Source organism: Sinocyclocheilus grahami, unplaced genomic scaffold (assembly GCF_001515645.1).
Source record: "Sinocyclocheilus grahami isolate Dianchi unplaced genomic scaffold, SAMN03320097.WGS_v1.1 scaffold874.1, whole genome shotgun sequence".
NCBI classification, from domain to species: domain Eukaryota; kingdom Metazoa; phylum Chordata; class Actinopteri; order Cypriniformes; family Cyprinidae; genus Sinocyclocheilus; species Sinocyclocheilus grahami.
Genome location: NW_015506053.1, coordinates 490674 through 502464, shown reverse-complemented (window position 1 = coordinate 502464; position 11791 = coordinate 490674). Strand labels below are relative to the sequence as shown.

General features: G+C 36.5%; 1 protein-coding gene across 7 annotated transcripts in view; it reads right to left on the bottom strand.

Annotated features, from left to right (window-relative positions):
- The window catches only part of LOC107563411 (voltage-dependent calcium channel subunit alpha-2/delta-1), a 124273-nt gene that overhangs the window by 74618 nt on the left and 37864 nt on the right, over positions 1-11791 (bottom strand). For 6 of the 7 annotated variants that reach the window (XM_016248282.1, XM_016248285.1, XM_016248286.1 and 3 more), the window contains exons 5-10: positions 9970-10005; positions 8034-8166; positions 4587-4718; positions 2967-3036; positions 2777-2827; positions 2373-2472 (exon numbers count right to left, since the gene is read on the bottom strand). In XM_016248282.1, coding sequence (XP_016103768.1) covers positions 2373-2472; positions 2777-2827; positions 2967-3036; positions 4587-4718; positions 8034-8166; positions 9970-10005 — 522 coding nt within the window. Of the gene's footprint in view, positions 1-2372; positions 2473-2776; positions 2828-2966; positions 3037-4586; positions 4719-8033; positions 8167-9330; positions 9367-9969; positions 10006-11791 lie in introns of all 7 variants that reach the window. The other variant, XM_016248284.1, reaches the window with a different exon arrangement.

Genomic DNA, 11791 nt, shown 5'->3' with positions numbered 1-11791 from the left:
GTCTCCTCCGCATCACCCTGTAGTGCCATTTTGGAGAGTATCAGCTGGATGTAAACAGCGTATGCTGTTCTGTGTCAGCTGCGCTACGCAGATACGCTGTTTCCGTTCAGATCAAATCACAACAACGTAGGAAACAGATCCGGCGTGACGCAGCGTTAATAAAGTCGTTTTTTTTTCCTTTTGTGCACAAAAGGTATTCTCGTAGCTTCGTAAAATTACGGTTGAACGCCTGATGTCACATGGATTATTTTACAGATCTCCTTGCTACGTTTCTGGACTTGGAAACATTTCAGTTGTATTGCTGTCTATGCAGGGTCAGACAGCTCTCAGATTCCATCAAAAATATCTTAATTTGTGTTCTGAAGATGAACGAAGGTCTTACGGGTTAGAAACGACTCGAGGGTGAGTAATTAATGACAGAATTTTCATTTGTGGGTGAACTAACTTACATTTTGGGTGAGTATCTTACATTTCTCATATTTTAAGAACACTTGGAATACAGCATGTGCAATTTTTATTTGTTTTGTTTTTAAGTTTGTTTGCTTTGTTTTTTTTTTCAAGCTTGAAAGCTTCATGTTTATTTGAATTAAAATGGGCATAGAGGAAAAAAAGCAATTAAGGTTTGGATTGGAACATCATGGGTGTAAGTAAATAATGATACAATCTTTATTTTTGGCTGAACTAATAAATAATGCACCCTACTACACTCATGACAGGTTTAGACACGAGCATCCTGTGAGCTCCTTTGGCCAGAGGAAAAGTTGAGAACAAAGCTGGCAGCACCCGAGTAAAAGATCAGCTAGCCAAGATGGATTGGAGGCTCCTTCCAAGACGAATGATATATAGCAATTTCCTCCCTCTTTCTTTGGCCTTCTCGTTCTCGCTCAGCCTGATCTCTTCCCCTCACTTTGTCCAGCCATTTTCAATTCAGCACACAGAGCCCACAAGCAGCCTTTTCATTAAGCGCCTGTTTTCAAGTGGCAAGCTGCAGCCAAATCCATATTTCATTACAACTCCTCTGTCTCTCTCTCTCTTTCTCTGTCTCACACACACATACTCTTGTTGCATCACACAGCAACCTGCAACCCACAAACTCTAGAAACTCCTCACTTTAAATTGAATTCAAAGTAACAATGTCGTGTTCCATTTTTACTGTACAGCTGCAGCTAAATACGCTTGTCACACTTTTCTGAGCGATTAATCCCATTCTGTTCACAATCAGTTTGTTATTTACACACACATTTTTCTTTTTTATGAAAGTGTCAAGCACTTTCGGCAACCAAATTTAGTCCTCCAAACTTCAAGGAGTGAAAAACAACTTTTGCTAGATCCACAAAGTTGCTAATGCAGTGAAGCTACACTTTTTGGATACTAACAGATCAACTGAAATGCATATTTCTTGGAAGAACGAACTTCACATAGGTTTTGAATGACATGAGGGTGAGCAAATGATAGTCCACCAAAAAATTTAATTTGCTGAAAATGTACTTACCCTCAGACTATCCATGATAGATGAGTTTGTTTCTTCATCGGAACAGATTTGGAGAAAATTTGCATTACATCACCTTTGAATCTTCTGCAGTGTATAGGTGCCGTGAAAATTAGAGTAAAGACAGCTGATAAAAACATCACAATAATCCACAAGGAAAACACATGTCTCCAGTCCACCAATTAATGTCTTGCGTATGCTTGATTTGTGCATATTTCTCTCCTGATTCAGATGAGTAAATTTGTCACTGGAGAAAGCCATATTATTCAGTTTAAAGTTAAAAACATCTTAATGACAGACTTATTTAGTACAAAGACACAGCTTTGCACTTCACAAGATGTTAATTGATGGACTGGAGTTTGTGGATTGCTTGTGGATTATTGTGATGTTTTTTATCAGCTTTGTTTGGACTCTCATTCTGATGGCACCCATTCACTGCAGAGGAGCCATTGGTGAGCAAGTGATGTAATGTTAAATTTCTCCAAATCTGTTCTGATAAAAAAACAAACTCATCTACATCTTGGATGACCTAAGATAGTACATTTTATTTTTGAGTGAACTATTCCTTTAACAACTATAAAGAAAACAACACCTTTGTCAACAGAACTCGGCTTGTTCAATGTGACGAGACTCCAAAATGTTTCTACCATTATCGCTATTCACATGTAGGCTACTCATTTAGCAGATGCTAAATGGGCGCTATCTAAAGCGAGTTACAAATGAGGAATATTACAACAAAAGCGGCACATCATAGAAAAAAATGTACTGCTGCAAAACAATGTTCCAGAATTGCTCAGAAAAGTATGGAAATGTGAAAAAACAGAATGAGAAAATGCAATGTTACTTGTTACAGTGTGCACACATGCAATGTGATCTTACTTACATGGACAACATTGACATAATCATCATCAGAAAGTGTCTCCAGCATTTCACTGACAGAGGTTCGGATCAATTTAAGGGTCAGCCCAGACACACTTCCACTCCTGCAACACACCAATACAAACACAATGGCAGTTAAAAATAAAGTTCACAAAAAAATTTAAAAACTGTCATCATTTAACAACAAGAGGGCAAGTAAAATGAGGACAGAATTTTTTTAATTTTTTATTATATCATCTATATATGGATGGATGGACAGACAAATAGACAATAACGACATAGAGACAGATGGAATAACAGATAGATGGACGGATGGATAGATAGATAGAGCATGTAAGACTAAATGCAAATTGACGCAAAAAAAAGATTTATAATATAATTTTAAAAGCACATACACATAATACTCACGCATCAACAAGAATCAGCATGTCCTTGGGCGAAGCGGCACCTTGAACATACCTGGATACAAAGAAAAATATATACTGGATCTCTTTCAAGGAGCATTTTAAACTGAGAGAACAAAGAATAGAAGGTTCAAGAATAAAAGGGAACAAATGAAAATAATTCAGAGCGTACACACAGAAACACATATTAGTACCAAGGTCGCCGGCGCACATCATACAGGTCGATTTTGCTGGGTGTTTTCCTGGCATCCATCCAAGGGGAAGCTGAATGGACAGAGACAGGATATGGAAATATGAGTGACCCCTGATCCCAAAATCCATTTGATTTGTCACATCTCTGTCGTGAGCACATCAGCGAGCCTCGCTATAAACCTGTTTCTGTGTCCAGTGGGGGGTGGTTTGTGGTTCATATTGACTGACATGTGGGGGGGAAAAGGGCTTTGGTGGCCCCAGTAGAATTTCAGCTTCGATTTTTCTCTTTAACTGAGAAAATAACCTGGTGCAAATGAGGGTGCTTGTCTGTGACTATCACAGCTGAACATCTAACAAGACGTGTTTCTTCATAAATGGCATCCCACGTTCTGACATTTAGTGAGTGGATTGCAGCTGTAAGTGCCGACAGATAGTCTGAGACACTGCGATTTGGCCGTAACAAAGTAATCGACCAGTGTTCTGTCAGCTATAATTAATTGAAGTTTACAAGAACATCAATATTTTGTAGGCGTATATGTATCTATAAGGAGACAATCGATAGTTGGGAGTCCACATCTTATTATATTACAGTCTTAAAGAAATAGTTCACCCAAAAATGAGAAATCACACATGTCGTTCCAAACCCATATGACTTTTTTCTTCCATGGAATACAAATGATACATTTCTGAAGACTAAACCAGGCTCTCCTCTCAATATAATAAGAGTGAATGAGGACTGAGGCCTTTAAGCACCACAATGACAAAAAAAGTAATCATGAAAGAATCATAAAAGTGGTTCATATAACTTGTGCACTATATTTAGAGTCTGAAATAGAGGAACAGACTAATATGCAAGTCATTTTTCAGTGAAACTACTGAAATAGAAAAAACCTGAATCGCGTGTCAAATAAAAGTCCAATAAAAACCCAGCACTCTGATATACCGTCATCCTAAGGAAGGTCAATTAAAAGAAACATTGCATACATAAAAAATAAATAAATAATAATAAAAAAAATTGTGATGATGCAAGTTTAAGTAAGGTTTTTTTTGTCACTTTCTCCCCTGTCTTTACTCACTTTCATTATATGAAAAAGAATAACCAGGATATTCTTCAAAATTCAGTTTTTGCATTCTGCAGAAGAAACAAAAGTCATACGGGTTTGGCAAAAACACGAGGCTGACAGAATTATTGGAGAATTATTCCTCTACAAACAACACAAATTCATTTCAGAAATGCAAACTCTTAGGGGACAGAGGTTCAACGGTGGCTAATACACTATTTATATGCAACGTTTTGTAGTAAAGCCTTACCAATTACAAATCTGAAAGTAATGAAAATGAATTGAGCACCTAATTACTTTTCTCCTCTGTCATCACTGAATCTCAGAAGAATACAATAAGCTCTCTGCTGAGCTGCTGAGATATTTGATATTATAATTTGTTATGAAAATTTGGTGTAATTTGAGCTGGGACTGCATGCTATGTTTACCAATTAGAGACAGCGGAGTCTTGCAAAGGGAGGGGGAGGATGTGTATCTCTGTCTGTGTGTGCATGTGATTCTGATTGTAACGTGCACTGAAATGTGTGAGTTCAGAATTAAACAGACACTACAAGCACTTACCTGGGTAATAGCGAGCTAATCCAGTAGCGCTGCCGAACACTTGCCATAGTAGCGTTGGATCCTCTTCTCGGTTTTTCTTAAAGACATCCTGCAATGCTTCAGTCCAGTTCAGCTCATTTAACACAATGGTAGCTGGAATAAAAGCAATAACACACAATGTATAGTATTTCATTGATTGTTATGAGTTCAGTCTGGAGTCTAGATGCTTAGTTTTTATATATATATATATATATATTTTTTTTTTTTTTATATATTAATATAAATATTATTAATATATAGTCATTCCAGTACTCTGATTAGTGATCAACAAATGTTTTTTTTCTATGGTCAATTCTTAGTTTTAGATGCACCATAGCACATCATAGCTTATCTAGCTTACGTATATCTGAACAGATAATTTGGTAAATTTGTTTGTAAAACAAGTTTGCTAAGTTTTTTTTTCTTTCTGTCTCTTATGCTCATCAAGGCTACATTTATTAGATGAACCATCAGGGTTACTGAAGTTAACTAAAATGAAAACCATTAGGGGAAGTCTTGGCCTAATGATTAGAGAGTCGGACTCGTAACCCAAAGGTTGCGGGTTCGAGTCTCGTACCAGCAGGGATTGTAGGTGGGGGGAGTGAATGTACAGCGCTCTCTCCCACCTTCAATACCACGACTGAGGTGCCCTTGAGCAAGGCACCGAACCCCCAACTGCTCCCCGGGTGCCGCAGCATAAATGGCTGCCCACTGCTCCGGGTGTGTGTTCACAGTGTGTGTGTGTGTTCACTGCTGTGTGTGTGCGCACTTTGGATGGGTAAATGCAGAGCACTAATTCCTAGTATGGGTCACCATACTTGGCCACATGTCATGTCATGTCACGTCACTTTTCACTTTCATTAAAAAAATAATTACTCTGAATAAAACAAATGTTACCTAAACTAAACTTTTTTTTTTTTCAGCCAGTTGCCAAAGCAATGTCTCAGGTTTAACTCGAAATACTTAAATAACTAAAACTGAAAAATGAATACAAACTATATAGACATACAATAAAAACTGATTCAAAACTATTTTAAAAACAAACAATATTGCAATGATACTAAAATAATACTGTGAACACTACAGAAAAACAGTACTATTGTGAAATATTATTACAATGTAAAATAACTGTTTTCTGTTTGAATATATTTTTATTTAAATGTCATTTATTTCTGTTATAGTAAAGCTGAATATTCAGCAGACATTACTCCAGTCTTCAGTGTCACATGATCCTTCAGAACATGATCCTTACTAATTCCAACTTTTGACCGGTACTGCATGTACAAACAAACAAACAAATTATTTATTTATTTATCAAATTGAACGCAAAATGAATTCATATAAATTATTTATTTTTACATCACCTTTAACTAACAAATAGCGTCATAAAATATTTGAATACTTTAATCTATTTATAGAGGTCATGGTGCTTATATGGACTTGCACAGTCCAGAGAGAGGAAATGAAGTGAGAGGAGGAGGAGAGACACAAAGAGAGGCATAATTTACTCATCTCAACTGCTGTTAACAGAATAATTCTGTGCTATGCACTGAAGGCTCTTCCTCTCCACAGCCGCAAACAAGCTGATTGACTTTACTACATCATCACTGAGGGAACCATGGAAACCTATAATCATCCTATCAAACCTTTTGCTTCTGAAAAAGGCTGTGTGCTGATAGGCAGTCAGAAGTGCTAGTAGAGATATGCTAATCAGGTGAGAAAACACCCTGCGTGTCAACAATTGTTGTAATGAAGCATGAAAAATTCAGTGTTATAACAATCATAACTTCAGTTTTATTGGCTAGCATGCAGCAGAGGCAGGAGGGCAGGGTTGAGAAAAAGAAAGAGAGGAAGCAAATGAGGAAATGAAGCACGAGAGGCACATTTTCTTCAGCTTTTTGTCTAAAAAGACAAACGACTGATCAATGACTAGAGAGGAACTGAAGCTTGCGCAAATAAATCAGGTTATGTTTGAATTCAATTGCACATATTATATAGTATGCGCAAATACTGACATAATCAGATTTATACTTTTTCTGAAGAAAAAATGTGAGCTGTGCTTGCCAGTGCAAAACTCACTGTGACAACCAATGCTAAAGTGCATGTCTATTTGTCCACCTTCCTATCCATTTACCCATCTATATGCCTATCCATCCATCTATCAGTCTATTTACCCATCTACCCTATCTATGCATCTATCCATACATCCATTTGTCCACTTATCTATCCATCTATCCATTCATCCATCTGTCATCTACTACCCATCAAACTATGAGGAACATGTTATATTAGGAAAAGGAAAACATTAAACTTGGTTAAGATATTTAACTGACAAAACAATTATTTGGCAAAAAAAGGCAAACTACAGCTTATCATGGAATGTGAGTTTTGTTTTACCATGCAAAAAATGAATAGAAAATAAAAAGCTCACAAAAAAATATAGTATACTTTGAATACAATATAATCAGTTTTTAATATTTGAATAAAGGGGTAAAGATATCAATTTGCTGGACATATTTTGGCCACAATGATACTTCTACACAAGTTTAAAGCATTTTAAACACAAAAATGAGCCCATTAGCCCTTTTTGATTGAGGGGTAAAACATGAACTTTGCACTATTTGGTGGTCAATATTATTTTTTCTAACAGGGATGTATGGCACACAGAGAGTGTGTATCCGCCAGCCGAGTCTGCGTCAACCGAGAAGATATATTCTCATCATATCTTGACTGCCTGAAATAACTCACACATAAGCTCACTAACGCATGATCGTAACTGGACAGAAGAGCTCACGGTATTCATGTTTGATATAGTATCTGCACTTGAAAAAACCGCTGAGGGTGTCTGTGTGCTGAAGAGTCTTGTATTATATACTCACATTATCCTTGGCATTATAGTAAACTATATCGTCCTCCTGCAGAGAAAGAGAAAAATAAGATAATTAAAAGAAATGAAAATTTTTAAGGTTTCATAAAGGATATAAAAGCACCATTAAGATAAGTGGTCCTTAACCACTGCAAATATATATATACAGTGGGTACGGAAAGTATAAGAGCCGTCTAACACCAAAGAGCCAGACGCTATCCCAGCAGGCCAACTGAGGCTCTATGGCTTGGCCAGCCTACTATCCCTGCTTAAAAACCTTTGTGAAATACAGTTTAAATAGATGCACATGCATACTGTGGGCTTATTCAAACAAGCACACCTGCACTTATTCCGACAAAAGTTTCCCCACAGAGTCTTTGCTGACAAATAGATTCTATAATTCTCCTCCAAAAGCTCTTACAAAGACACACTTATACTCCGTTTTATAACTGACATCCAAAGTGATCAGCAGGAGAGCGTCTCATCAGATTCCCAGTAGTAGATAATATGTTACGGTGGAGCAGGCAGAGCGCTAGCGTGTGGGGGGTGGGGGAGTTACTTACAGCCGTCATATATGTCCGTGGGGATATGCACAGCTGTATGGTTGTAGGAGGTGAGGCGGTTTTTGAATGATGGGTCTTCTTTAAATTCAGGTCTGATCCGGTTTTTCCTTCCTTCTGTTTCGTTGGCTTCAAGCTTGAAGAGAAACAACAACAATCAACTCTGGTATGGTATATATTTCAATTGAATCCAGTTATTCTAAACGTTCTGTTCATCAAAAAAAACGTATCAAGGTTTCAACTAAATATAATGAGAAACATTTCTTAAGCACCAAATCAGCATATTAAAAAATGCAGCTTTACCATCACAGGAATACATTGCATTTTCAAATATATTAAAACAGAAAACATTTATTTTAAATTGTAATAATGTTTCACAAAATTACTGTTTTTAATGTATTTTTGATCAAATAAATGCAACCTTGATGAGCATAAGAGACTTCTTTCAAAAACATTGAAAAAATCTTACAAATTCCAATTTTTGAATGGTATATGTACAGAAATATCAGAAACAATTAAACATTCTGTCATCATTTCTGTCATCCATCTTGTTATAACAAACCTGAATGACTAAAGTTTTCATAAAGGCTTCATAAAGGATATAAAAACACCATTACGGTATCAAAAGTGATCCATAGAATTCAAACATCATATTTCATGTCTTCTAAAGCCATACAATAGTTTTGTGTGACAACAGACCAAAATTAGTTAAAAGTTACAATGATATTCTTCTCTTTTAGTCAGCTATTAACCACTGCAAATTTATCATCAAGATAAGAGATCATTTGGTCACTAATCGAGGCCTAAAAAATCTTATATATTCAAATGAATAAATGAAATTTGAAAGTGTATATCAAATATCAAAATAAATGTCTAACCAACTCATCTATTAATATAATCATCTTATTAAGATTTGCACTGCTGGTGCTGTAATCCAGCTTTGCATATTGATGAAAAAAAACGAATTTTCTCTCATGTTTCCCCTGCCTTACTTTCCGTCTTGTACTTTTACACACTAATGCACACGCTCCCTCCATGTGTTTTACACAGACTCATCCTAATTGGCAGTTGGGATGTATGGCACACAGAGAGTGTGTATCCGCCAGCCGAGTCTGCGTCAACCGAGAAGATATATTCTCATCATATCTTGACTGCCTGAAATAACTCACACATAAGCTCACTAACGCATGATCGTAACTGGACAGAAGAGCTCACGGTATTCATGTTTGATATAGTATGTGCACTTGAAAAAACCGCTGAGGGTGTCTGTGTGCTGAAGAGTCTTGTATTATATACTCACATTATCCTTGGCATTATAGTAAACTATATCGTCCTCCTGCAGAGAAAGAGAAAAATAAGATAATTAAAAGAAATGAAAATTTTTCAGGTTTCATAAAGGATATAAAAGCACCATTAAGATAAGTGGTCCTTAACCACTGCAAATATATATTCTTATATATTCAAATGAATAAATGAAATTTGAAAGTGTATATCAAATATCAAAATAAATGTCTAACCAACTCATCTATTAATATAATCATCTTATTAAGATTTGCACTGCTGGTGCTGTAATCCAGCTTTGCATATTGATGAAAAAAAACGAATTTTCTCTCATGTTTCCCCTGCCTTACTTTCCGTCTTGTACTTTTACACACTAATGCACACGCTCCCTCCATGTGTTTTACACAGACTCATCCTAATTGGCAGTTGGGATGTATGGCACACAGAGAGTGTGTATCCGCCAGCCGAGTCTGCGTCAACCGAGAAGATATATTCTCATCATATCTTGACTGCCTGAAATAACTCACACATAAGCTCACTAACGCATGATCGTAACTGGACAGAAGAGCTCACGGTATTCATGTTTGATATAGTATGTGCACTTGAAAAAACCGCTGAGGGTGTCTGTGTGCTGAAGAGTCTTGTATTATATACTCACATTATCCTTGGCATTATAGTAAACTATATCGTCCTCCTGCAGAGAAAGAGAAAAATAAGATAATTAAAAGAAATGAAAATTTTTAAGGTTTCATAAAGGATATAAAAGCACCATTAAGATAAGTGGTCCTTAACCACTGCAAATATATGTATATATATATATATATATAGCCATCATGCAAATCATACAGTGGCAGTATCACTGTAATAAGCTAAGTATGCATACAGCATGTGTTCCACAGATCTGAACTTTCATACATTTGCTTTGTAGCAAATGGTCATGATGACCTGCTGATGTTAAACCGCTCTGGGCCATCAGTGTTGTCGGGGTCAGGCATTTTTCAGCATTCACAGCATATGGTGGGGGTGGGGGTGTGTGCGTGCATGTGTGTGTCTACAGTATAAATAAATCCACGGGAGAAATGCAGAATGTGTATTCAGTGAAATCAAATCTCCAGACATCTGCAGGGAGTGTAGGAAGTGAAATTAGATCCATTAAGCTGCAACACGTTCCCCCACTTAAACACAAACTCACATACATATAGAGGAAAAACACTCTGGCCATTGGTACAATCAGATTATTTAATTATCAATTTATTCACTTGTTTGCATTTAATTGAATGACTCTTGATTTCATTTAACTAAACAAAGAGGTCTAACACACCAAAGCGTTTAGCAGTGAAACCGAGCGGAGGTATTATCAATTTCAAAAGCATCTCCTGCCAGAGGTCTTCATTTGGAATGATCTAATTAAAAATCTGCATAACACTTCAGAATGTATTCTTGTAATCAATTAAGTCATCTTAGATGTCATTCACTGCCTAAAATAAACATTAATGTGCAGGATGTAAACTGATGTATTTAACTGAATACAACTATTAAAGTGATAGTTTGCCTGAAAAATGAAAAATCTGTCATCATTTACTCACCCTCATGTCATTCCAAACCTGTATGAATTACTTTGATCTGTGGAAAATTAAAGACGATACTTGAATAAAGATAAAGAAGATATATACTTCTATTTTAGGGACAAAATAACTGAGACATTTCTCAAAATATCTTCTTTTATGTTCCATAGAAGGAAAATAAAAATCATACAGGTTTGGAACAATATAAAGGTAAGTGAATAATAACAGAATTTAGAATTTAACTTTTTCACTGGATTAAGCGTTATTATGGATTGTGGACTCATATTTTGGCCAGAAATGCTGATTTAAATGTAAGATTTTCATTTTTTGTGTGAACTATCCCTTTAAGTCAGGATATGCGATCTGATTGGCTGAAAGGTCACAGAACCATGCTGTTATGTGTGTTACTTAGACCAGTGTTTCTCAACTGGGGTGCCGTCTGTCGAGAGCAGGGGTGCCGTGTAAAAAATCATTTTTTTATATTTTTAAATTGGTAAAATGTTCAAAAAAGCATCTATTATATAATATCCTTTTCTGATGTCGCCAATAATTAGAGATGCACCGAAAGTTCGGCTGCCGAAAATGAGTTCACCGCTCAGGTTTCACTTTCACGTGGTGTGACGCTCTGCGTATTATCCCGCTCTATGCGTGTGCACTCCGCTCAGTCGCTCCACTCGTATACCGTTCATGCGAATCGGAACAGCAAAGTCCACTCAAAAATTGAGCCGACAGGAAACATCGATGTAGTACAGTATTGTTTCTGTCTGCAATAGCCCTACTGTGTTGTAACATGGTGTGGTGTATGGGCAACTCTGCCCTCTCATTCATTGATCTGCTAACCGCTATGTTATGCTCACGTGTTCTGATAATAATAGCTTTCTAGAACTAAACATTATTTGGATAATTGGTAAAAAA